The sequence below is a fragment of the Hippocampus comes genome, unplaced genomic scaffold, assembly GCF_001891065.2.
Source record: "Hippocampus comes isolate QL1 unplaced genomic scaffold, H_comes_QL1_v1.1 scaffold177, whole genome shotgun sequence".
In the NCBI taxonomy this organism is placed as follows: Eukaryota; Metazoa; Chordata; class Actinopteri; order Syngnathiformes; family Syngnathidae; genus Hippocampus; species Hippocampus comes.
In genome coordinates, this window is record NW_017806158.1 from 1,604,979 (window position 1) to 1,631,010 (window position 26,032).

At 42.0% G+C, this 26,032-nt stretch overlaps 2 protein-coding genes across 2 annotated transcripts in view; one reads left to right on the forward strand and one right to left on the reverse strand.

The window, feature by feature from the left end:
• cyb5d2 (cytochrome b5 domain containing 2) overlaps nucleotides 1-186 on the reverse strand; it is a 2,890-nt gene extending 2,704 nt beyond the window's left edge. The window contains exon 1 of the mRNA XM_019895233.1: nucleotides 20-186. Within this exon, the coding sequence (XP_019750792.1) occupies nucleotides 20-38 (19 nt within the window). The 5' untranslated portion in view covers nucleotides 39-186. The remainder of the gene's footprint in view (nucleotides 1-19) is intronic.
• zzef1 (zinc finger, ZZ-type with EF hand domain 1) overlaps nucleotides 1-25,612 on the forward strand; it is a 26,197-nt gene extending 585 nt beyond the window's left edge. The window contains exons 2-54 of the mRNA XM_019895113.1: nucleotides 1,003-1,147; nucleotides 1,252-1,446; nucleotides 1,631-1,814; nucleotides 1,916-2,115; nucleotides 2,617-2,827; nucleotides 2,977-3,093; nucleotides 4,282-4,460; nucleotides 4,877-4,975; nucleotides 5,060-5,151; nucleotides 5,251-5,396; nucleotides 5,913-6,018; nucleotides 6,423-6,641; nucleotides 7,251-7,342; nucleotides 7,434-7,642; nucleotides 7,723-7,856; nucleotides 7,947-8,014; nucleotides 8,093-8,207; nucleotides 8,365-8,533; nucleotides 8,700-8,821; nucleotides 8,910-9,032; nucleotides 9,398-9,567; nucleotides 9,721-9,802; nucleotides 9,883-10,084; nucleotides 10,504-10,631; nucleotides 10,755-10,995; nucleotides 11,137-11,216; nucleotides 11,319-11,409; nucleotides 11,485-11,968; nucleotides 12,055-12,219; nucleotides 12,361-12,480; nucleotides 12,582-12,743; nucleotides 12,887-13,019; nucleotides 13,103-13,241; nucleotides 13,363-13,528; nucleotides 13,625-13,887; nucleotides 14,027-14,199; nucleotides 14,306-14,501; nucleotides 14,589-14,749; nucleotides 15,052-15,332; nucleotides 15,505-15,679; nucleotides 15,770-15,902; nucleotides 15,983-16,206; nucleotides 16,348-16,656; nucleotides 16,752-16,849; nucleotides 16,937-17,072; nucleotides 17,252-17,611; nucleotides 17,690-17,833; nucleotides 18,052-18,220; nucleotides 18,304-18,402; nucleotides 18,514-18,679; nucleotides 19,545-19,695; nucleotides 22,094-22,165; nucleotides 23,578-25,612. Coding sequence (XP_019750672.1) covers nucleotides 1,003-1,147; nucleotides 1,252-1,446; nucleotides 1,631-1,814; nucleotides 1,916-2,115; nucleotides 2,617-2,827; nucleotides 2,977-3,093; nucleotides 4,282-4,460; nucleotides 4,877-4,975; nucleotides 5,060-5,151; nucleotides 5,251-5,396; nucleotides 5,913-6,018; nucleotides 6,423-6,641; nucleotides 7,251-7,342; nucleotides 7,434-7,642; nucleotides 7,723-7,856; nucleotides 7,947-8,014; nucleotides 8,093-8,207; nucleotides 8,365-8,533; nucleotides 8,700-8,821; nucleotides 8,910-9,032; nucleotides 9,398-9,567; nucleotides 9,721-9,802; nucleotides 9,883-10,084; nucleotides 10,504-10,631; nucleotides 10,755-10,995; nucleotides 11,137-11,216; nucleotides 11,319-11,409; nucleotides 11,485-11,968; nucleotides 12,055-12,219; nucleotides 12,361-12,480; nucleotides 12,582-12,743; nucleotides 12,887-13,019; nucleotides 13,103-13,241; nucleotides 13,363-13,528; nucleotides 13,625-13,887; nucleotides 14,027-14,199; nucleotides 14,306-14,501; nucleotides 14,589-14,749; nucleotides 15,052-15,332; nucleotides 15,505-15,679; nucleotides 15,770-15,902; nucleotides 15,983-16,206; nucleotides 16,348-16,656; nucleotides 16,752-16,849; nucleotides 16,937-17,072; nucleotides 17,252-17,611; nucleotides 17,690-17,833; nucleotides 18,052-18,220; nucleotides 18,304-18,402; nucleotides 18,514-18,679; nucleotides 19,545-19,695; nucleotides 22,094-22,165; nucleotides 23,578-23,658 — 8,679 coding nt within the window. The 3' untranslated portion in view covers nucleotides 23,659-25,612. The remainder of the gene's footprint in view (nucleotides 1-1,002; nucleotides 1,148-1,251; nucleotides 1,447-1,630; nucleotides 1,815-1,915; nucleotides 2,116-2,616; nucleotides 2,828-2,976; nucleotides 3,094-4,281; nucleotides 4,461-4,876; nucleotides 4,976-5,059; nucleotides 5,152-5,250; nucleotides 5,397-5,912; nucleotides 6,019-6,422; nucleotides 6,642-7,250; nucleotides 7,343-7,433; nucleotides 7,643-7,722; nucleotides 7,857-7,946; nucleotides 8,015-8,092; nucleotides 8,208-8,364; nucleotides 8,534-8,699; nucleotides 8,822-8,909; nucleotides 9,033-9,397; nucleotides 9,568-9,720; nucleotides 9,803-9,882; nucleotides 10,085-10,503; nucleotides 10,632-10,754; nucleotides 10,996-11,136; nucleotides 11,217-11,318; nucleotides 11,410-11,484; nucleotides 11,969-12,054; nucleotides 12,220-12,360; nucleotides 12,481-12,581; nucleotides 12,744-12,886; nucleotides 13,020-13,102; nucleotides 13,242-13,362; nucleotides 13,529-13,624; nucleotides 13,888-14,026; nucleotides 14,200-14,305; nucleotides 14,502-14,588; nucleotides 14,750-15,051; nucleotides 15,333-15,504; nucleotides 15,680-15,769; nucleotides 15,903-15,982; nucleotides 16,207-16,347; nucleotides 16,657-16,751; nucleotides 16,850-16,936; nucleotides 17,073-17,251; nucleotides 17,612-17,689; nucleotides 17,834-18,051; nucleotides 18,221-18,303; nucleotides 18,403-18,513; nucleotides 18,680-19,544; nucleotides 19,696-22,093; nucleotides 22,166-23,577) is intronic.
• Nucleotides 25,613-26,032: the final 420 nt, after the last annotated feature.

Sequence of the window (26,032 nt, forward strand, 5' to 3'; positions counted from 1 at the left end):
TTTGAGGATGTGCACTCACCAGACTCTTCATTCGGCATACTTGCACAGTGAAGTCAATATTGGAGCATTATAAATCTATTCACAAGATTATTGACACAATCGCCGAGGGTTTCGTTGAATAGCTTTGTAATTTGCAGTGTTGGACAACGAACGACACTGCATGCAGAAACACCTCACAGTCATGACACTGTGAAGTGTTTCTGTATTTTCTTTTTCAAGCTGGTAACCAAACTATTACAACCACCTCTCAGGTTTATAAAGCACATAACATCCCTGAAAATTACAACCACAATAATAAGCGTATTGTTACATTGACAGTCAAAACTGAGCATTGCTTTGTAAAGTTTTAATTGTTTACATAGTTTTGTTTTGAGCCCTGATCTGAATGTGATATGTCCAATTCCAGTCGTGTATTGTAACTTCTATTTCAGCATTATTTTCTGTGCTGCTTTCAGCCAAAATGTTATCACTTATCCTGTCAACTGTTAAATAACTTAACAGTACAATGGAGCACTGCTATTAGATGGCATCCGGTCCAGGGTATTCCCTGCCTTTCATCCAAAGTAAGATGGAATAGGCTCCAATTCATCTGCGACCCGAATGATGTCTGGATGGAATGCAACATTCCTATGAGTTGTCATTGTCACCTTTTCTAATCAGGCTTATTGTCAGTGCTGTCTGAACTTTGACCACTTTTGTTCAACCAAAGAATGTGAATGAATGGCCCAACAGGTGATTGTGTTTTTCAGTGTAAATGTAGCTTTGTTGGCATGTACTGTAGATGGAATGCCACTGTGGGAAAGCTGGCTCATGTGCCCAGAATTGCTGCTCGATGTCATCTTTCTGTCTATCCCTTTCTACATTATCCCTTTTTCAGTCAACATGCAGTCTATATTATTTAGTAATAAGCTAATGTAGACTTGGTCTACTATGCACCTTTCACTGTGTTGGCTTATGTATGATAAAAAATGTCACAAAGTGCACTGTCTATCTCCATTTTAGGCCTTTGGACAGTTTGATGCTGAGGGGGATGGGGTGGTAGATGTCGAGAGCATGCTGATTACTCTGAAGAACTCCAATGGAGCTAATCTACGGGGAGAGCTGAGTCATGTGATAAGGCAGCTACAGGCGTGCTCCCTAACCCCAGGTATGTGATGTGTTTAGTCAATTAAGTGCCATCAGTTGTTTTTGAGCTCTTATTTTATACCACCTGGATTTTTAAATGATGCCTTCGTATTCCCCACTCAACAGGTTTTGTTGACATCTTCTCCAAGACCAAAGACCGGTTGGGGGCACATGCCTTCAAGATCCTGAAATTTTTGCACAGGAATCACATTCCCAGCAGTGCGATTCCTTATCCTATTTTAGACGGCTTCAACAGTATCTGCACAATGAGGTCGAGTGTGGTCCAGGACTTCCTGGAGGTCCTCTTGCAACGGGAAAAAGGTGAACAGCACAGTTTGAAGTAAACAGTTTTAAGATTTATGTTTTGTCACATTGTTGACAGTATTTGTTTTACACTTTTTGTGTGCTAAGTGTTGTGCGGAATAGCTTTCAGACCAGCCGTTTGGTACAATGAAGATAACTACACACCTAAAACCGTGGTTTTTTTTTTTTTTTTCATATTCAGATCTGGATATCCAGTACAGAGCGGAACTGGACCGTGACCCAGATGTGGACAAGGTGAAGGTGGTCACACAGTGCTACAGCACGATCGAAGCTTCATCCAACGTTGCTGATGTTTACAAGATGACAAACGGAGAAACGGCATCTTTCTGGCAGTCTGACGGCAGTGCACGCTCACACTGGATAAGGCAAGGCAATTTGCTTTGAAATATGTGACGATTCAAGATTTACCTGATGATTTTACTCGGCCTGTTTTGATGTCGAACCTTTGTCTTCTTTGGGTTCCCAGATTGAAACTGAAACCAGACGTGGTTTTGAGGCGTCTGGCTGTTGCCGTGGCAGCCAATGACCACAGTTACATGCCTCAGCTGATCTCAGTAATGGTGGGCAAAAATCTCCATTCCTTGGACAAAATCAGAGACATCCGCATCCCCAGCAATGTGACAGGCTACGTTGCACTCTTGGAGAATGCCAACATTACACACCCATGTGAGTCATCACCTGTCAGTTGGTCTCATTTCATAATCATTTGTTGCCCTTGTCGAGAATTTATTCTAGAGCCTGATTGGTGCACATCTGAATGAAACCTATTTTGCCAGCTGGCCACATAATCGTGTTTAGTAAAGAGCAACCTCAATAAAGACAGGATGAAGGCAGAATGGAATGAGGTGCTTGTAAGCGAGAGCAATCACATGATTATTAACAGAACATTTTGAAAAGAGCTTTGCAGTGTGTGCTTCTGAACAGCCCTCTGCATTCCCAACCTTGATTTCATAACCTGTTATGTGCCTGTAAATGATTCACGAACGATCCAAAGATCTCTGGCCTGACTTTACAAAGACTCCTCATTGTAAATTGTCGCAGCAAGTTGTTTGATTTGTAAAGCTCCACTTTACATCACACTGTGACTCTATAGCAATTCAGCACATCATTTCGACACTGCGTGTTCCATCAGTGTGTTCACAGCATTGTGTGTTGCTCAAACCCCAGACATCCAAATTAACATCAAGCGGTGCTTGAGCGATGGCTGTGACACACGGATTCATGGTTTGAAGACCCTGGGCTATCAGATTACCAAGAACAAAGAGGTGTCTGTCTCGGATGCTTCAGCCATCTGGTACCTGTCTCTCCTCACCTCTTTGGTCACTGCCTCAATGGAGACCAACCCTGCACTGGCTCAGACTGTACTTCAGAGCACTCAGTAAGACAATGTGTTTTTTTTTTTTGCTTTGTTTTGTTTTTTAATAGCGATTTTTGTCAGCTATTACAAACGTAGAAGAAACACGAAGCGAATCAGTTTCATTCTTCAATGGTCTGACAGATTTTAATTGACCATGTTGCTCTTTCCAGGAAGGCATTACAACACATGCCACCGTTGTCCCTTACGCCTTCATCTACCAAGTTCCCCAAGTTCTTCTCTTTGAACATCTTAGAGGAGGTGGATGCATTTCTCCTCAGGATAGCAGAGTAAGACCCTGACTTTCCATCATCACACTCACCCAACACAGCCTCACTGAACTGATAAAGCTGACAGCATCGCATGAGAGACAGGCTCAAATCAATACGGAGCCTTAGTGTGCTGATGACCCACTTTGTCAAGTATACATATTGTTGCATTCCCCAGTTGTTCTCGGGGACTTTCATCAGCAGCTTCATCGTGACAAGAATGATATTATCAAACATAACAATGCAAGCTTCTTTACAGTTTCATTGCATGATCCACATTGGACATGTTCCTTGACTGGTATTGGCCATACTGTATGTATACCGTCATATATTACAGTATACGCTGTTTCTCTAATAATGTTGGTTATGATGTTGTGGTTGCTAGGGTGTTTCCCGGTTGGCTGGAAAATGTATTTCACTTACATTTTAAACCTCTGAGCTTTCACTAACCGTGTCAGACAATAACAACACCCAAGTCATGACCAACACCAGTGGACACACCCACTGAGACATAAATACGGAAGAGACTCCACACCTAAAAAATTGAGAACTGAAGAAACCTTTTAGATGAAATATGAAGCGTCGTCAACAAACAGAAACAGTTTCCCTCATTCAACTTTTGTGCCCCCTACTCTAAGGTTTACCAAAAATCAATGATCGTGGTGGTTGATCTCCTGTTTATTTGTATTTAAAAAAATACCATGAACACATGTCAGAGTTAAAATTCTGAAATGTTAAACATATGAAATGTTAATATACAGACATATAAACATTAAAACACTCCAGTATCTCAAACGTCACATTTTTAAATGTCTAACCATCATCCAGGTATAAAAAGAAATTAAGTTTAAAAAAAAAAAAATCTTTTATTTGGATCACCTGGTTCTCATCCATCAGTTTAAATGGGTATTGTAAAAGTGTGACAAAAGGCCAAACATGAAATAGAACAAATACACACGATGCTTGCTTGGTGATGTCTTGTGCAAACACGCCAATTTGATGCGTGACCTCATGCATGACTTTGATTCCAAGTTTTACATGAATACAGAAGACAATTTTGCTCCACTTTAGAATGATATCATTTGGTATGGTTCCATTGTAGTATTCTCATTTAACAACACTTCATTCACCTGGTTCACTGTTGTTTGAATTTTTTACGTGCTTTAAATGTAACTAAATGCCTGTATTTTTCAATTTGTACCTGGGAAGTTGCTGTGTGAGTCCTGATGCAGAGCTGACCCTCCTCGCCTTTGCCCTGGCCAGAGGCAGTGTGGCCAAAATCCTCCAAGCCCTTTCCTGCATCAGCGATCGCTTAACGACAGAATACAAGGCCTCCTCCCTCATCTCGTCAATGGCCGCAGTTCGGCTGCAACTACTATATCAAAATGGTAACGTCTCCGGTCTTCCATTTTGTCATTCACGTTAAAAAATACCGAAACCAAACCTTTGTCAAACACCGGTCTCTACCAAGTCTGAAAAATTCAAGCTTAGTATAGACATCCACCCCTGTGCAATCATTCATTCATTCATTCATTTATTTATTTATTTTCCCAATGCATTTCAGTTGGTTTCAGTAATATGCACATTATTTTGTGAGCCAGCGGATAGCGGGGCTCGACTGTCGTGCTAATTTAGTAAACTTTACGAAATATCGCTTGCATATATCTGTGTATAAAAGTAAAAAAAAAAAAGTAGCAATATATTTGAGTCCTTTCAAACTAGTTTTTCACAGCACATACTGGAAAAAGGTATGTGATATTTTATAATGAGATCATATCAGATCAGCATCTATGTGACATCACAGGGAAGCCCCTCCAGCTGCACTTGCAGGCATGTGATGCGAAGAGTAAAGAGGAGAAATCAGGACCAGAGAATATGCTGACAGAATCCTCTACTGGAGATGGTAATAGTAAATAATACAAGTGAGCACACTTTCTCTAATCTTGGTATGAAGCAACACTAAAGTACAACAATTGATGCTCCAAAGGTTTTCTCACTGAAAGTGGCAAGAGGAAAGCCACTGTGATCCTGTCAACCGAGGACCAGAGCAACTTTCAAGTCACTCAGATGAAGGTCAATGTGAGTGTCCTTAACGATGGTGATAATGTCTGCTCCTTTTGCTGCTCTTCACCTTAAAAGGGAATAAATGCATAACTGCCTCTGGATTCATGTGATAAGGTGCGAAAAGGTGCCATTGGGGCGAAATGTGGCTTGGTGTTTGCCTACAAAGACGAAGAACCGTTTGATGCCGCAAAACATTTCAAGAGGTTCAAAAAGTATGACACGTGGGACTACAAAGACTACAAGGAGTTTGTGCAAAACAAGTAAGAAGCACTTTTTTTCTATGCATACAATGATGCTTTGTATGACTCAGTTTTACTTTGGAAAAGGTCAAGTAGTTTTTAGACTTTTGCCTTTCTTTGTACTCTGTGTTATCTTTTCAACTGTCACATGTCACTCATGCGGTCACCATGCCAAAATGGAGTGCTATAACGCTGATTCTTACATCACCTCAACTCAACTGTATTTATAGAGCACTTTAAAACAGCCATCGCTGTATACAAAGTGCTGTACATCGAGCAACTATCATATGTACAACAATAAAGCAATAAATCAGTAACAGACAGTCGACTGATCAATGGCACAGCTAATGAAGTTGTTGACATTTTGATATTTTTTGATGCACAATTGGATGAATGCTTTTATCTGAGCATTCATTCAGTAAATGCAAAACACGTCAGCGTTTGTGTCTGGAGTGTGGATACCCCACAGCAGCTTGGGGCTTTGGCTGAGTGGTTTCAGTTCAACGCTGACACATCATGTTGTCACTTGACCTGCAGTGTGAGGATTCCAGCACTGTCTGAGGATGAGCCGATTGGCTGGTTTGAGGTGGAAGAGGACTGGAATGATATGGAGATCAAGCTGCAGCAGTGTCGTGTTGCAAAGGTAAATTCTGTCTCGAGATCAAACTGGCAAGCGAACGACCTTGTATCCTTGACGTGCTTTTACCCCCTTGCGCGTTTGATCCGTACACAGGATTCCATAACACTGTTTTAATTAAAATGATTTCTGTAAGAGCTGTAGAATGTACATATTTAATCTTGATCAGGTGCAATTTTGCTATTTCATCGCAAGTTGATTTGGATCACAAGAGTGACATCATACCATCACAATATAGTGTAACCTAACAGTAAATTTGAAGAACTCACTGCACAAAAAAAAGAAAATTAAATTTCAGATAAGGAGTGATATGTATACCAAAATTAGCCCAACCAAACTACCTCGTGGAAGCTGGACTTTTTAGATGAATTGCTTTCACCGATGTCTCACTCATGTCTCTGTCTTCTCAGTTTCTGATGGTCAAGTTCCTGTGCACCAGGCAGGACTCTGCTGAGCGGCTTGGGGTGCAGTCCCTGAGCTTCAGTGGATACTCGTGCGGTGGGACAGAGAAGCTTGCAGATCTTGATGAGCTTAGTTCTCCAGGCGAGCACTGCAAAAACGAGGCTGTCACCGGCCTTTGTCTTCTGAACAAGACTTTGTTCTTCATTCAACAGCTCACACAAAATATGGTAATTCGAAACAACACTACAGCATGTTTCCTAATGATGAAAGTGTACACAATTAACCTAATTACTGTCTTTGGGAAAAAAATACATGTGATTAAGCCACCACAAAACAATGAATGAATTGGTTGCCAGCCAATTGCAGGGCACATAGAGACAAACATCAATTCACATTTATGTTCACACCTACGGATAAATGAGGGAAAGGCGGTTGTGAGACGGATATTCTAACCACTCGTCCACTGTGCTGGCCATCGAAAAATATGTTGCACAATATTTAAAGTTGCTGGCTGGATGGATGGATACAATACAATACATCCAATACATTTTTATTTATGAACTGCTTTCACAACAGTTGCATTATGGATGGATTAAGTGATCTATGACACCACATTTCATTACTCATGGGTTTGAATTGAAGTCATGTCAAATTTGAACAACAGCAGCACAGGCCCTATCAAACAACTACAAAAATCATTTTGTTACAGGGGAAAAAAAAGGAAATCACAAAATATTAATTCATGTAAAAATGCAGCCTTAATGTTGAGTTGGGACACATGATTTGAATGGTTGTCTTTTTTGGCATTCAATTTTAAGTGCTCTCTTTTCCCTTAGGATTCCTCTCACCTAAAACTAAAGTACCTTCTGGACTTCACTGGGCTTAACGTGGACCTCTTCTGGAGTTTCTACACTAAGCTAATGGTGATGTAAGTAGAAGCAGCCACTCTTTTCCCCTTGAATGACCACATTGCTGCAGCCTCACTCTCACTTGTAACTGTGCTTGTGGCTTTGTTTCAGTGAAGGAGAAGAGGTGTTGAAAAGCAGAATTCACCTCCTCCAGTTGCTACAGAACTGTTTCTCCACGCTGCCCAATCCATTACACTCTCAGAGCCCAGAGATGAGCAGCACAACCGTTGACCGAGCCCCAGATGGGCCATCCACATCCAGCAGTACAGAGCTTGATTCCGTCAGGGCTGTCGAGCAGCTTTACTCTCATCTCTGCCACAGTATAAACCATACGCTCATGATCCATCGACATCAATAACAGTTTGGGATTCCTGATAATATTGTCATCCCTTTGTTTTAGTCGTGAATGAGCCCGAGGGGGCGACATTTGTGGAAAATGCCTTGCACAAAGAGGCCGTGAAGGCCATTCTTAATGGAGCAGCTGTTTTCTTCCCTGATAAACATATTCGGCGGGACAAACTGTTCCACCTGATGGTGTGTGTACATATTTATTCATTAAAATGTGTTTTTTTTTGTTGACACAAGTTGAATGTTGGAGGTTTTTAATTTTTTTTTTTTTTGCAGAAAAATATCACAGAAGATCAGTTGCCATCTGTAAAAGTTACTTTTGAGTCACTGTGTAACTACTTCAGGTGAGTACTCTGAAGATTTGAGCATGTCATATCATCACATACTGTACATGGATGTTCGACATATCGTACTCCATGCAGTGATCTGGATCCAAGTGGCCTTCTTCTGCTCCCACCGAAAGGCGCCCCTTCTGACTTTGACATCAGCCCAATTTTAGCAGTGATGGAGACACTTCTGCTAGTGGCAACACAAGAGGTGAGACCACTTACAGCTTTTAATTACGGTGATAAAAAGAAAAGCAAATTCACAGTTGTGTTATTCAACAATCAGCAACATTTCGTCTTTTTTCGAGTCCTATCTTAGGTTGTTTACAGTGTGATGGTTCTTTGATGCATGTTGCTTTTCTCTCCAGTGTGAAGTTATGATGTCTGAGGGCAATGGTGGACCCAGTCAGCAGACAGTGTTGCTGTCCTTGTTTTGGGCTCTTCAAGGGAGCCTCCTCTCTTGGTGCTACCTGCAGCTTAAAGGACCCACCTCTTCTGCTGTTACCATGGAACTGGCCAGAGTCATCTTATTAAAATGTAAGATACACCCTTGTTTAAAATTTCAAGTTATGAATGAATATTCTATTCTAATTCAGTGTCTTTATCTGAAGGCCACATTTTCTAATGCAATCAATGAACTTGAATGTGTTGCTCAAACCACTTTTTTTTTAAGTGTATATGTTGATTTCTGCTATCTCAACAGATGTAGAACAGTTCTTGGGAAGTATCAGAAGTGTCCTAGGTTCCCTGCTGGATAAGTACACTGGCACTGAGATTACGGATAAACTCGGCAAATCTATCATCGCCACAGTCTTCAGACAACTGGTAATGTTCAATGACAGTCATGATTTTGAATTGGACAGTTGTATTTGAGTTGAGATTGCTGAACTGAAAATAACATTTGCTCTTGCAGCTTATTTTCCTCCTGGAACTTTCTTCTTTGGACATTCCTCACTGTGTGCTGCTCAAGAGCTTCTCTTCTCTGATTGAGCTGCTCAAAAATCTGTCCAGTGGTACAACAGACATTTTTTCAAAGGTAAGTGTGATCTCTGTCTTTTCAATGCATATTACGAGACCTGTCACGAATGAATCTTTTTATAATTTCTTGTTATATCAATTATTCGACTCTATTCTATATGACTAACTGTGGCGACATTACAACAAGATATGCCCCTGTGGAAAAATTCTCTGCCTGTACTGCAGTGGAAACTTTCCACCCAAAGTGGGCACAAAGGACCATGCACTTCCACACCAGATGTATGACAAAAATACCATTTTAAATACGAACAAAATGCTTGCATAATAAATACTTAATACATTTCATTTGTCGTAATACATTCCTCAGTGTGTGTCCAGAAGATCCACTATTTATCATGAATCATTGACCATGACATTGTTTAGGCGAACCAGGAGAGCTGGCACCAACCCCAACAGCCAGTGGTGCTGAGGACCTGGACGATGGAGTCCTCTCATAACTATGAAGATAGCCGTCATGAAACCAACATCTTTGCCTGCCCCGGTGCTACATCGTTTGAAGTCGAGTTCGATGAACGCTGTGAAACAGAGAAGAGGTCAAAGGAAACATTGCACTTTACTGCTTTCGATCAATCCAGCCCATTCTCATCAGTACAGTTATTCATAAGAATAGGATGTGATTAAATTGGATTTCAGTACATTTTACTCAAGCACACAAACACATATCTATATTCTTTTGATTTCCGTAGGTATGACTACCTGGAATTCACTGACTTCAGAGGTGGAAAAGTTCGCTACGACATGAAGGTTGGAAGTGAAAAGTGGCCAAAGGTAGGAATTAAGCCATTTTACCTCAAGATGCCTTCTTATGGTCAGTACCTTTTACACGTGTTGCTTCTTTCTGTCTCTAGAAGGTAACATTTGACACAGGCCCTCAGCTTCAGTTCCTCTTCCATTCTGATAGCAGCAATAACGAGTGGGGTTACAAATTCACTGTAACAGCCATGGGTCTGCCAGACATCACCATTTCATGGATGTCCGACCTGCAGTTGCTTGTGGCTCGACTAATGGGGCGTCTCGCCTGCAGAACCATGGCGCTGAAATCACCGCATGGTGAGACTGTTGTCTAAAACTGCATGGTTCCGAACGTCAATTCATTTTTGCCCATTGTGAACCTATGGCATAAAAATATATAGTGCGTGACTGAGTTATTAAACCACCACCCAGTTTAAATGTTGCCTTAAATTAACATCACTGGCAGTTACCAGAATCCTTTTTTATAGTTACTATATTTTCAATGCTGAAACATAAATATCATGTGTTCAAAAGTAGTTTTCTAAAAGGTCTTAAGCAGTGTATGCAAAATAATCTTTTTTTTTTTTTTTTTTTTGCCAAGACTTATCCATCCTTGTCCTATAGAGTACCAGTCATCAATTTAATTGTATATATTGACTGGTAGTGTATTTACAGGGGATGTTTTTCCTGAATATTAATGATGTTATTTACCTTAATTCCCTCCCATAATTATTCAGAGATACGCTCTGTGAAAGAGCTTCCACCCTGGAAAGTGTCCCATGTTCAGTCTTCGCCTCTGTGGAAACCCATTCTTCGACATGGGTTTTGTGAGTCAAGAGACGCAGATCCGACTAAAACAATTCAGGTATTCAAAACTATTCTGAATCCTGCAGTCATGTTCCATTTGATTGTCATAATCTGAGCATGTTTCATCCGACCTTGCCCACAACTTTGTGATCTTTCACTTTTTTTGTTTTGTGTATGTTAGATTAGCAAGTATAATCTTGATGATGTTATGAGGCTGCTGGAAGACTTTGCCCGATGGAACCCTTCCCAGGAATCCACAGACAGCAGAACAGAACTGATGAGAAACCTTGTGCAGTCCTGTAAAAAACAGGCAATCAGGAACGAATTAGCTACAGGGTCAACGGCAGACCATGCTGTGAATGCCATTTGGGCTGTCATGATCTACCACACACCAGTCCTTATCCATGCCCTCAAGACTTATGGTAATGTGTACTTAATATCAGCTTTAATAGCACAATCTCCTTATTATCTTTTAATTTTTGTTCTTGACAATGAATTGATCCGTATAGTATTGGTCTCACTTTCTAAAAATATTTTTTTCTGTTTTACTCTTTCATGTTTAGTCAATCAAGAATGCAAGTCCTGTATAAATGAGGACTTTGTACAAGTTTATTCAATGGCAGATAGCATCAGAACTTGGATGGTAAGCTTTACAGGATCCACGACTCTTTATGAATTGCTGTTGAATTTGCAGTGTATGTGATCCCGTCCATGAGCTTGAGTTGTGATCCATGTTTTCTGTTAGTTGGAGATGAAGCAGAGATATATTGTTGGCAAATTGAACGTTCCCGATGAGAAAGAAGGAGTCACTGAGGAGGTTACAATAGAGACCTTGGGTGAGGATCCCTGGTTCTTATTGTCTTTCCTGATTGTATCGTTTGTGTAATGTGACAGCATTTCTTTCTCGACAGCTGAGATGTGCATCGAGAAGTGCCTCCTGCTCTTCAGATTTTCACCTTGTGGTATGACGTGCCCCGACGGTGATTCTTCCAAAGCTGCAGAGGGCAGCAGTGCTCTTCTTCTCTGTCCAAGTTCAGTCTCAGAAGATGATTTCCACGCTAGTTCCTCACTTGAACATTCAACAACAGCATCTACCCAGGAGACTGTTGAAGCAAAACCACTTCAGAGCGAATCCTCCAATGTCCTCACCCCCACCTGTATCCACTGCAAGTCTGACAAGAAAGGCTCCACAGAAAGCCTCTCTTCCTGGGGAGTCGGCAGTCCAGCCTCACCCTCGGCATTAACCCATAAAGCCCCATTCAGTCGGGCACGGCTACGCCTCCTGTCATGCCGCTCGATGGAAGAACCCCGCACATCCCCCTCCGTCAAAGATCGCTACCCAGTTCTCAAGCACATACTCAACTACATAAAGGACAACGCCCTCACAACTGCAAAGTGTGTGACAGGCAGTCTCTTATTGTATAACGTTTTTATGAATTATGCCATGCAGCTTTTAGACATGTTTTTTTTTTCTTCGATAGTGTCCTGCAGACGTTGTCGCTGAACAAAGCTCAGGCTGTTAGTGTTTGCAAAGTCCTGGAGCTCGTTCAAGAGTGTTTGCACTCTCTGGGAAAGCCACACCTCTTTCAAGCCCCTTGCATCCTGTTCCTACAAGAATTGTTGACATGTCAGAAAGACTTCACCAGGTACGTGTTTGAAGAAAATTACAATAACTAGCAGTCCTGCATACATTTGTATTTTAGTGACTCATATCAAAGGTAATGGGAATAGCTTAATAGGCGAAAATGTAATACTCTTGATAGTTGATTTCTTCTGTTCTTTTTCAGTTACTTCTCTCAGTTGTCAGACAGCGGGCGAGAGCTAGGGGAGCAAGTGCGACGTTCCTACCATCAGTTGGTGCTCGTTCTGGTTGAAGCAGTGCAAGGATTCAGTCGTCTCAATGACAAGTCAGCATATTTTTCCATTTCCACTTCAAGTGGAAAATGACTGGAGCCGACAAGTTTATGTCGTGACCAGTATAACCCTTACCCCTGTCACTCCTTCCCAGAGCTCTTCTACCAGCCCTGTCTTGTGTGCAAACCTGCTTGCTGCACCTTCTAGACTTGAATTGGGATGTGCACGACATTCCCCTCTTCCTGAACGTCAAGCTTCCTGAACTCTTACTCAGCATGTCCCAGGAGAACATTAGTGTTCATGACATTGCTATCAGGTAAAATCTGAGCCTCGCTAGAAGTAAATTAGGCATAGGAAGTCGGAACCATCTTTTCATTTTTCTAATTATCAGTATAAAATGTGTACCAGAGGTTTTACATGAATGTTGAATTATTCTGTGGTTCATGTAATTTTTTTCAGCCAGTGGACAGAGGAGGATGAAATTGCAGACTACAAGAAGAACCAAGAGTGGATGGATGAGTGCATGGATGGAATGTTTGAGAAGTGGTACGACAAAATTGATGAAGAGGACTCTATGGAGGACAGACGAAAGGTGCATGAAAATAAAAGTCCAAAAGAGTTTGATTGAAGTTTAGCAATTTTGAAAAGTAATTTCATGTGCTGTTCCATCCACAGATGCACATGTTCATTGCACGTTATTGTGACCTGCTCAATGTCGTGATTTCCTGTGATGGCTGTGAAAGGATGGCACCGTGGCACCGCTACCGATGTCTGCAGTGCATGGATATGGACCTCTGCAAGACATGCTTCCTCAGTAAGCTACTCACCACTATGTATATCTCGACACGTTCAAGTTAAAGAGCCAGAAGAATTATCCACTGTGCTAATAGGATGAACGTAATTTGATGAAACCAAAATGTATGTTTGTTAAATAGGTGGTGCCAAGCCTGAAGGCCATGAGGATGACCATGAGATGGTAAACATGGAGTATGCCTGTGACCATTGCCAGGGACTCATTGTCGGCAGCAGGATCAACTGCAACGTGTGTGAAGACTTTGACCTGTGCTTTGGATGTTACAATGCAAAGAAATATCCTGACAGGTGACACATTCAAATTCAAGTCCTGGTAATTATTTTTCTTTTAATCTCATAGTTCTACGGAGCCACTAACACTGTTTCTGTTTAACTAACCTTTAGCCACCTGCCCACACATCGGATCACAGTTTACCCGATGGTGACCATTAGAATAAGCGATCGGCATCGTTTGATTCAACCATACGTCCACAACTACTCCTGGCTTCTGTTTGCTGCGTTGGCACTCTATGCATCAGAGGTGATTAGCGAGAAGCAAATAGACGGTGAACCCTTGGACAGTACCACCTTGAGCCAAGCGTCAGCCTTACAGACATGCTGCTCCAAGCTCATCACTGACTGCTTGCTCAAGGGGCAAACCAGCAAAGGTATCAGACCCCAATTTATTTTTTTTTAATTCAAAATACAATTGTTGTAAGAGCTCCTTTGTTTTTTTTAACTAGTATTGAAAAGTACAAATATTCATATAACTTCGAATGTATATCAAATGCTGCGGACTTCCTGTAGGTCTTCGCTCTTCAGCTTTGCTCAATCTACTGTTGTCCAATGACTCAGCCTCTGACAGTGAGCTGTGTCCAGCCTCCCCAGAGTTCTCTCAGGAGGTCAGTACTGCCACAGACACCTCATCGCTCCCTGGGAGTACTGCAGCAGTGTGTTCCCCCTCATCACCCAAAGATAAGGTGGGCTACAAACACGGATATTTGTCGGCTACCGTGTGTATGGCACTTTGCATTTGATGCGCATGTATGCGTGTAACATATCTACTTGTTGTCATCACACCTCAAGAGCAAACCATCAAGAGAAGACCAAAAGTCAAAGGAAGTGAGCTCTCCTCCCAGTGCCGCCGCTGAAATGTTTTTACCAGTGAGCACGGCAGAAGTGGAAAAAAGAAAACTTGTCACCCAAGACACTTTGGAGTCAATCAGCCTGAGCAAGACACCATCCATGTCCAGCGAGGAGCCCCTTTCGCCTGTGACACGACGTAAGTTCCTCAATAAGCTTGGTTTGTATCACTGTTCATGTAAGGTAAGACTTGCGCAGCTGCCTGATTCTGTTCTATTTTGAACAGCTTCAGAGTCTAGTCTAGCGGCCAATTCTCCAGCATCAGATATTGTCAAGGGGACTGATGACCGGCTTCCCAAGGTCCCCCTCCAGGAGCATGTCTTTGCAGAGTGCTCCAGAGAGAGGATCCTGGGACTTCTAGCAGCCATGCTACCATCTGTCAAACAAGTAATTCATTCATTTAAGTAGGTTTAGGAAGGGATTACATGTCCTTTTTATCATCCTAAAATGGTTTCAGAGATACACTGAGATCAAAACCGCCACCTCTATGTAAACACACCAGCTGAAACCAAAGGATGCTAAATGAGTGAACCTTTTAACATTTTTCCTGAAAATATTCGATTGGTCAGTCATATGTTGTCCTTTGTTGTCTGAAATTTGCATCAAATATTTTCTCCTTTTGTTGTTTATGATTCATGAAAGGACTTTTATTCCGAATCATGAATTGTTCCCGTTTTTCCTCTTTTTAGGAAAGCACTCTGAGTCTGCCAAGTGTCAGCTCCATTTTGCACCAACTTTTCAGGGCAATCATTTCCAATGCTGGGTCTCTTAACGAGACATATCACCTTACCCTGGGGCTACTGGGACAGCTACTGATGGGAATCCCACCCATTGAGGCTGATTGTGCTGTCACAGAGGCGCTCACAGACAAGTATGAGTTGCTGACACATAACGAGACAGCTATTTGTGACACTCACGGGTGGAAGACCATCCAGTTGCTCTTCAGCCTGGGAGCTATCTGTTTAGACAGGTATTGTTCGCTTCAAGCTCCAGACTCACACTATTTGCACCACATGACTGAAGCTTGCTGTTCAAGAAAATATCCCTTATTGTAATGCACGCCTACTCTTTTCATTCACAAACATTTAGGTTTTTGTATGATTGTTGTCGTCCTTACCCAATCTCTTTTTCATATTTTTCAGTCGTATAGGTTTGGATTGGGCATGCACAGTAGCAGATATTTTACATGATCTGAACACTTGTCCTGGTTGGAGCACCGTCATTGCTGCCTTCACCAATCATTGTGTTCAGCAGCTGCCGCAAACTCTGAAACGCACCAACCTCTTCACCTTGCTGGTGTTGGTGGGCTTCCCTGAGGTAAAAAAAGAAGCACAAAATGTAACATGCTTGTTTGTACTTGGATCATTTTATTTGACACAAATAATGGGTAATCCCTGTGCCTCTCAGGTGCTGTGCATTGGCACGCAGACTGTGTTTATTGACAACGCCAATGAACACCACACCATGATCTTACTCAAACATTTCACAGAAACAAACCAGGCGGCAGTGGTGGATATCAAGACCCGCAAGAGAAAAACAGGTCAGTATTCTAGTAGTGTAGGAACACGCGGTAGGCAACACGGCAGCATTGAACCTTGTGGGCTTTACTTCCTTTAATAGTCAAAGACTACCAACTCATCCAGTCTCAGGATTCTACAGCATACCTTGCAAGGCAAACTGAGGGCCAGTGTCCGCCAAAAACACTGCTCAGCCGCTATCTGAACAACTTCATTTCCATCATCTGCCACCTGCTGCAGACCAGCCAGGAAAATGGCTCTCTTGATGCGGTGGAGGCTTCTTGGGTTCTCTCTTTAGCTCTTAAAGGACTCTACAACACGCTGAAGGTACCTTGAAATCTGCAAGAATGAAATATGATCTTACCACTTAGATCTGCAGACGATCAGTGTGTGCACATTAGCAACAACGTGAATCAATAAAACATATTGGAAAGCCTTATCTTTTTATCTCCTTGTTCTTCTGTGTAGAAGCATGGAGTGGAGGAAGCTCAGGAAGCCATCCAGCAGGCGGGATTAACTCAACTGCTTGTCAGCAAGTGCAGCAAGGGGACGGGTTTTAGCAAACTGTGGTTGTTACGAGATCTCGAGATTCTCTCCATCATGCTCTACTCCTCCAAGCGGGAAATACATTCCATGGCTCAGGACCCGGAGCGGGATCAAAGAGAGCAAGACAAGGCGCACGACTCAGACCACTCAAGCAGCACAGCTGATGACCCAGATGACAACAGGCCAGCTCCACTTGACGGTCTAGATGAGGAGACTAAAATTTGCTTTCAGGTGACGAGGGAGACAACTTCTTTTTACTGTTAAAAATAAATAAGAAGGAAAAAATAGTTACATATGAATGAACTCGGTTCTTCTTTTCTGTACAGATCACCCCCGATGCCTTGAACGCTCCTCTGCCCATCGTACGACCCATGTATGAGTTACAGATGAAAAAAACAGACTTCTTTGTGGAGGTGCAGAAAAGGTTGGTGTAAAGAGGCTCTCCATTCTGAGTTATCTCCTGCATCTAAGATTGCCCACTTGATCATGTGACGTGCTCGTTCATTTCCAGATTTGACGGAGAGGAAATAAAAAACGATGACACAGTCCGGACTTTAGCGCAGAAATGGCAACCACCCAGACGGCCTCACTCGGAGGACAGAAACACGAAGGCTGTCGACACTGATATGATTGTGGCATCTTGCATCGTGAGTTATTAGCTCAGAAATCACTTTTAAATTGAAATTTGAACACTTCCCTGTGGCTTTTTTCCCCTAACGGGTGTAATGTCAACAAGCATAACTGTTAGTGAAAAGAAGAATTGGAATTTGTCCAGAAATTTTATGATGAGAGTGTCATAATTGTTATGAATGTTTTCCTTTGACAGTCTATGCCAGGTCAATGTGAAAAAGCCACCGAAGAGGTTAACGTGGTGACACAGAGACTCATCACCAACTCAGAGAGCGACTTGCAGATCAGTTACGCCAAACAACGGCGTACGAAAAGTTCGGCGCTGTTGCACAAAGAACTGGATGTTCGCAGCAACAGGGCAGTTCGTCAGTACCTAGTGAAGGTTAACCACGCCATTTCCACACTGTATGCTCGCCACGTGCTTGCCACCCTTCTGGCCGATTGGCCAGTCGAGGCGGCGTTGAGCGAGGAGGCCCTGGAACTGAACGGCACTTCTCACATGGCTTACATCCTGGACATGTTAATGCAGTTAGAGGAGCGGCTACTGTGGGAGAAGGTGGGACTAGCATCAAAAGTGACTGTATTATTGTCAATTTGATTCCACTCAGTCTAAAATAATGCCATCGTTGTTCAGATTCTCCAAAGGGTTTTGAAGGGCTGCAGCCAGAGTATGCTGTGCAGTCTTTCCCTCACTGCTTGTCAGTTTATGGAAGAGCCCGGTATGGCAGTGCAAGTCAGAGAATCCAAGCACCCATATGACAACAATACCAACTTTGAGGTGCGTGGATTTTTATGTTTCCCTCATTTTTTACCACAAAACATCAGAAGCTGTAGCCAACAGCTTTGATTGTTCACTGCTCGCCAATTTGAAATGTGCTGAAATTGTTTCGCAAGGGTTTATAAGTGTTTATACGTTTACTCTGATATGCCTTAGCCATTCACTTTTCATTTTTTGCGGTTCTAAAACACCATTTTGCATCTATCTTTTGCTGTCAGGATAAGGTGCACGTCCCAGGAGCCATTTACTTGTCTATAAAATTTGACTCCCGCTGCCACACAGAGGAAGGTTGTGATGAATTCATCATGTCCAGCAGCAGTGACTTCCTTCAGGATGTCCACATCTTTAGTGGCTCTCCTCAGAAATGGTCTGATTTTGAAATTCCAGGTGAGGGTCCTTTTCTTATTTGCAATTTCACAACTCCTTTTTGTCGTAGTGTCAAGCTCTTGTTTGGCGATATCTTTTCTCAGGCGATACCTTGTATTACAAGTTTATGTCAGACATGAGCAACACAGAGTGGGGCTACAAGTTTACAATTACAGGAGGCCATAGGGGTCGCTTCCAGACAGGTATGTCGAAATTAACACACCACTCTTCCGAATGCCCAAGGTCATGTTAATGAGCCATCTTGTTAGCTCTGTTTTTACCCTGTGTGTGCTTTTGCTTCTCCATTGAGTCAGGTTTTGAGATCCTGAAGCAAATGTTGGCAGATGAACAAGTGCTCAGTCAACTGCCATTGACAGACATTTGGGAGTGGCAAGTGGGCGTGGCCTGTCGCCAGACTGGGAACCAGAGACTGAAAGCCATTCACCTCTTGCTCCGGCTCCTGCAGTGTCAATCCCAGATGTAAGTGAGAGGACCAATTTATCTCCTTGGCTAGTTATGACATCAGTATATCCCCTTAAATCCTATCTTGTTGACAAATGAACTAGTTCGTCTTGGAAATGGGCTCTATCTAACATGAATAGAATATTTTTCCATACACATGAACATGTCTTTGCTTGTGAACATTTATGAGAATCAAGGGCGGGGGAAAATCCCATTTAACATTCAACAGGTACTGTTATTAATAGCAGATAATACAGTCTTAATGAATAAAATATTGACTTAAGTTTCTTACTAATAACCAATCATAAACATGTGTTGACCATTTCTAATCTTGGCAAATACCGGGATATATTTTCAAGTAATGTCAATATAGAATATATGAAACTGCTATTTCAAGAGTCCCGTCCATCTGGATATTACATTACATCAAGCCTCCTTTGCATTTGTCTGAGCAGGCTTTGCATAATAGCCTCCATATATGCCTCGTGTTTTCCACCACAATCACGTGGTCAAGATTGCATTTCGGAATTTGCCTATGTGGCGACTCGCTCAATTTTCATCTGGTCAAACTGGCGGTGACATCAACTCATTATGTGATCTCAAGGTTAGGATGTCCTTGAACCAAACAGAACAGCAGTCAGAGCAAGATATCGAATTGGTTGGTTGGATTCGCAAGATATTGTTAAAAACTTGTTTTATTTGACATTGGACAATTAATGTAACATAGTCAATATAATATGTTGCCTTCATGAGAGTCTTGACTTTGTGCCCGTTACCGTTGCTCACATTAACTACTTGTTTGATTGAATCGCAGCTTTTGCAAGTTCTTTTGCCTGTGTACACCGTTTGTTTCTGATTAAATCTGGATTTGTTTGCACTGCAGAGCCTATGAGCTGACCTTGCTTCGACCTCTGTGGCAACTCTTTATGTCCATGGAAAACAATTTAAGCCAGGATCCAACCAGCATCACTGTGCTGCTACCTCTTCACAGAGCTCTCACTGAGCTCTTCTTCATTGCAGAGGCCCGTGCCATTGTGAGTAAATTTTAACCACACATGCTGGAAAAGTCCGGTCACATCTGGTATTATGTAGACTTGAGTTTGTTGTTACTGGGAAACAAATGGGAAGTAGATTCAGAGGTGAGCCGTTCTGTCATTTGACATTTTGCAACAGTCAGGCCTCCCAGCCATCATCATCAGTCTGTCGTGATTGCAAGCCAAACCAAAACTGTATTCGTCAGTCGGCCACTCCGTCATTGTTATTTTAACCACGCTTCCGTCATCACGAAATTACAGTTGGTCAACACTATTTTAGGACCACCAGATCTTCTTCGGCGGCGGCATGTCGGCACCAGCCAATCAGCATCGGAAAGTTCGACTTATGTCACACACATTCGCAGCACAAGCAGTGCATCTAAGTCCGGTAACTTGCAAACTAAAAAAAAGATATTCCATAGTATCTGCAGTCAATATTTATAATCATGTCTTTGACTCAAACACTTAATAAATAAATATATAACATAACCGTGTATGCCTTGCAACCCAGTCGTAGATAAACCGAAGATAATAAAAGTCCATCACATGACATTACACTCTCGACTCTCCGGCGATCTCACTCACTCTCTTTGGCAGAATTGACTCAAACTGAAAGTCATTGTTCCCAAAGGATTCTCCAAATAAATACCAATATATATTTATTTATTTTATTTCACCATGAAGGTGTATATGCAAATAAATACATAAAATATTGGGCTCCAACATAGATCATAGATTTCTGTTGTCCTGGCAACCAATCAAAAGTAATACTGGTGCCAGCGCATCTGCAAAGTTGAGAACCTTAACAGTTTTGAAATTTGACTTGGACTTTCCGCAAATGGGGCCCTTGTGGCACGGGTCACTGATGTGACGTCAATAATAATAATAATAATCATAGGGAGAAGGAAATCCACACCTATGTCGGTATCTGTGTGTCAGTGACACAAGCAATGTTTTTGCTCAGATCACCTGCTCTCTGCTGGGCTCCAGCCCAAAGCCCCGCCCTGCCATCTGCTAGATAGCACAGAGCTGCACCGGCGCCCTGCTCGCTTGTCCTCCATCTCGCTCTATCTTCTCGCTTTGAATTATTCATAATAAATAGTCTCCTGGATTATGAATGTCCAGATAGGAGTTTCCCCATCTGTAGGTGCAACACAGGCTCTTCCCTTAAGGCTACCTCACAAGGTTTTAGGCGCTGCTCTGACACACAAAAAAAAAATCATTTTAAATTAATGGATACCAGATGACTTATTGGTCAATATTGAATTGTTTTACCCACACAACCCCAGAAAGTTTCGAATTAAAAAGTGGTAAAGTACTTATGAACACACACCAGATGGCAGTATCACAACAAGTTTTTCCTGCCTAATTTTTCATTGTACATGTATACAAGTTGATTTCAAGAGTTTTCTGAGCTTCTTGTTTAACTTCATGTTGTGTGAATGAAAGCTGATATGTATTCAATTTAGCAGGGGAAAATTGGTGTTGGGATTTGTTAAGGATGTTCGACACAATAATATCAAGAACTTTGACAATGGCGGCTCGGAGTTTGTAACATCTGTGCTGTGCTTGGTCATTCTGAATTTTACATTTACATACCAGCAAACATTCTGCCGTGTGGATCAGTTCTCTGTTTATGAGCTTCCATCGATTGAGAATGTATGAACCTTTGACCCCAGGAAGCGTGAGTTATATTTAAGGTGCACCTCCGAGTGTAAAAATTGTGCTCGGATGTTCCCCAGCACAAACACTTTGGGAGCCTGTGAGACGGATGGCACACCAAGGCCTCTGGACTGTGTCTACAAAGGGATGCATGTTCTCCATGTCGATGGTTTCGGCCCATTTCGCGCTGTCGTCGTCTTATCTGCTTTCCTCAAACGCTTGTGCTTAACGTCTCTTCAGTAGTGGAATCACTCTTCACTGTGTTTATGGATCACAATAACGCTTCCAGCATTCCACCGACCATTATTTGGCCTCGATTCTGATTTGATTTTCTCATTGTTATTGACGAATGCTACAGCAGATCATTTATCCACGTGATGCATTGAAATTTGCACTCATTGTTTAAATCTGACTGTGCAATCATTTATTTCACGCATTGATGTCATTAATTCCTCTTCCCATTTCAACGTGCAAAATAAAACCCGATAATGCATCCATCCATTCGCTGAACCGCATATCGTCACTTGGGTCGCAGGTGTACTGGAGCCTCTATCCCAGCTCTCATTGAGCGAAAGGTGGGGTACACCCTGAGCTAGTCACCATACTTGTAATCAATAACAAGAGTGAATACAATAGATGCGAAATATTGCTGTTGTGATCATTTAATTTCCCTCACGGGGTTGATGAATTATCCATCTATGTATTCTAAATAGTTGCACCTGTATGTGTTTTTCAGGCACAGGGCATCCTCCAGGAGTACTTGGTAGCGATGACCACCGATGAACACCTCCTAAATCATACAGCACTGGTAAGGTTTTAATTTTTCTACATTTTGACCATGTGCATTCAATCATCTCCAAAAGAATGTGGCTGGGAAAAATTCACAAAGCACACAGTGATGATTGGCACTCGACACATTTGTACACTCGGTTTCTTAAACAAGTGCTCATTTGATTGAACGGTCAAGGCCAAGGTTCTCTTTATGTCGTGACTCATCAAGCTGGAGATGCCCAGTGGAGCGCCCGCCCCCACCCCCTTGTTTTGTATGTGTGGGCAGCACTCAGAGGACTAATGTATTTGGTAACTAATTACAGTCCATTATCATTTGTGTCAGAGCACGCCTCTGTGTTCTATATACTTAACCTTAAATAGAGCCTACGGGTGGACCAAAGCTGCAAAAGTGATGTGGGGAGGTGGAAAAAAATACAACAATGTAGGTGGTTCTGTAGGTTTGGTTACCTAATATTCCAAACATGAATGCACACACACACACACACACACACACACGTTGGTGGTGGGGGGGGGGGGGGGGCACTATTCAAGTACAGCAGTGTAGTATGTTGTTTACAAATTTTTGTCACTTCAAAGCCAGAGTCTTGCTTGGTTTATGTCCTTATAAAGAGAGGAAATAATGTAATATCAATGATTAAGTAAGGTATATTATGGAGTGACAGAAACAAAAACAAACGTCATTCTGCGCCGCCAATTTGTCATTGAAGTACTTTACTGCTTGCCTCAAACGAGCTCCATGAGCAGGGCCGCCAACAAATGAGCGAGGAACAATGCGCCAGCTATTGCAATGCATTCTGGGACTTGGAGTATCAATCGTGTAGCGTGCATCACGTGCTAACTGGATAATTCAGATGCGTAGAAATGTCGTGGTCCAATTGTCAGTTGCTTACTCTCAGGGTTAATACACCGTGTGACAGAAAATAGTAATAATAAAATCAGAGTGAACTTACCACATTTGCGCCATTTGTCAAAAACGAGTATGATATACTTTGGCACCATCCTGTGGCTTCTTAGTGTCAATGAACTATGTTGGAGTGAGTTGAGGAGTTGTATTTCGACAAAAATATCGCTCCCATCTTGTCGTATTAGTAGGCCGTTACAGTTTTACTTTTTTCTCATGGACTTTGGCTATTTACGTCAGGGCTCGGTCCCTATCCTCCATCAATAAGGTGGGTACAATAAAATGAGTATTCACGGTGGTACGAATGGGTCTCGCGCATATTTTGTTGAAGCACAGTCCGGTCAATGCAATACATTTCAAATAAAAAAGTGATTTCTGCTTTGTAATTGTAATTCCTCATTAACGTTGCCAGAATTTAAAGGCTTAGAAAAAAAAGTGTCAACTTGTAAAAGCTCTTGTGTTGATGTTCTCCCCGTGTATGTACGTATTCGATTTGCACACTGATTCCTATTCATTTTGTCATGTAGGCTTTGAAGAACATCGCTGCCATTAGCCTGGCTATCAATTACCCCAATAAATCTACCAAGCTGCTGAGCGTGTCCCAGTGAGAGATCCGGTGGGAGACATATGAGGGGAGCAGCCTAAGGGAGCGGACACACATCTTGATCATGAAGGGAGAAGGGAGCGAAACCTCCCTGAGCAGCCAGTGCTCTTTTTCCACTGACAGGAAACACCCTGGCGGCTTTTTGCCGTACTCTGGAATTGAGCTGCTTGTGGCAGGCTCGACAAGCACTTTTTACACGTATTCACAATCCCCTTTGCCTTAGATGAGGCCCATATGTCTTGCATGTGCATTCACATGTAAATACAATGGGGTCTTTTTTTTTACACACAGACACACACACATTTTTTTGTTTGTTTTTAACTGGATGATGCTGTGCTGAAAGGACTTGGTTTGCCAAATTCCCAACTCTCAAGAAAGCATGTCCCTCTTGCCTTAAAAAAAAGTGTGCGTGTGTGTGTGTGTGCGTGTGTTAAAAAAGTGAAGGCACAGTAGGGGTGAAAAAAAAAATAGCTGAACTCTTCTCTTGAATCTTTCCTGTCTTCCTCTGTCCCCCATCTTCACTGTATTTTTTCCTTTCCAGATACTTGATATAGAGAAACTAACATAGGATTTGGGGGTGGGAGAGCTTTTTTTCCGAGGTTTAATCAGTGTCCTAAGAACACGTACCTCTCTGCCAGATAAACCCGATGCCTCGTCATGGCATCGAATGGGGATTCGGGATGAGGGAAGACTGAAAGCCTCAAGTGAGTGTGTTTCTCTCATCACTTTATTCAAGTGCAGTGTCCTCAAGGGACTCGCCTGTGAATTGATACAAACCAACTGTAAAGTCATCTCATGAGAATGAATAACAACAAAAAAAAGGGCCCTTGCATCTCTCTTAATGGCCTTTAGTTTTATCCACAGACTTTATTTATTGTTATTTTACGACGTGTACCTCGAAGTTTGATAGTCTCGATGTCGTTTCAACGTCAGACTAAGTGGGGCCATGAATAACCGTACACGAGACGATTGTGTATTGCAGAGTAAACACTCTGATACCATTAAAAAGAAGGGACAGGCTTCAGCCCGATGAAACAGAACTGACTGTTCGCCTAAAAGTGTACAGATGAACAAGTTAGATGATTGACTATCTCATTTTCTGAGGATATTTTCTGGAGGTAATGTTGAATCGCATGAAGAGAAAGAAGAGAGTTGATTAGCCGAATGCAGACAATTCCATGCACTTTTTTGTATTTTTTGTTTTTCCGGGCAAGTTGACGGTGGTTGTTTTTCAGCTGTTATTGTGCTATTCGTTTGAGATAAAACGGGGCAGGGGGAGACAGAAAAAAAGATCTTTTGTTGTAGAAAATAATGTTTGTTTATGCCAAAGAAACCCACAGCCGTGAGAATCTCCAAATGGGCTCCTAGCTGAGTTCCCTTTAGATTATTACATATCACGAAAATGAAAAGGTTGTGCAGAAGAAACATTTATAGATGTTTTTTTTTTTTTTTGTTTAATGTTTTGGATGATCGTCCTATGAAATAAATAGGAAAGCTCAGTGCTTTTGTTTACACCAACATCAGCTTGAATTAAATGAGGACAGAAGTAGGTAATTAGCCTCCTCCTGGCTTCCGAAACGCCTCACCAATCTACAATGTGCCTAAGATTAACAATGAAGCAATCATAACTTCACGAGTGGGGTTCATTCATTTGATTTCAAAGAGGAAATGCAATATTTTCTTTTGAACGTTTTTTTTTTTTTTGGTAACTTTTTACTTTTAACGTTGCATTGTTTTTCTTGAGGATGCCGGATTCAAGGCATTTGAATGTACATACTGTATCTTGTGAATAATAAATCGCACCAGAGATCGATAGCAATCCCTTATCAATACCATATTGGGCACAAGCAGATGGACACGTCTGATTTTGTATGCATGCCACATTGAAGGCAAAAACTACTACTTGGGTTGAGCCATTTCTAATATTAAAAAATAAATCAAGAGAAATGAGGTCAATGCAACCAATGTAACCCGCTGTCTTCTTTTTCTTTTTTTATGCGTAGTACAGTATTTCTTTGCAGAAACAAATGCATTTATTACTAAGATGGCATTGATCAGAGCCCACACACTGTCAGAAATCAGCAGCAACACATCACAGTTTTTTTTTTGTTTTTTTTTTGGTGCCTCGACGAAAACGACAGCTAAAAGCAGTAAAAAAAAATACCATACGGCACATTGCCTTCCCTTTACTGCCATGCTGCGTGATGTGCTTTTTGTACACGACCCAGTCTGACTCCCTCCCTGCAATCTGGAGCCTCGCAAGGTAATGATCACTGATGCGATAATGACATCAAATGGAGGAAATTCTCAATAAGGCTCTGGGTTGATTCGGTTCCCCCTCTGTACCTTCCCGGAAATCCCTCACTGTGCATGAGTCA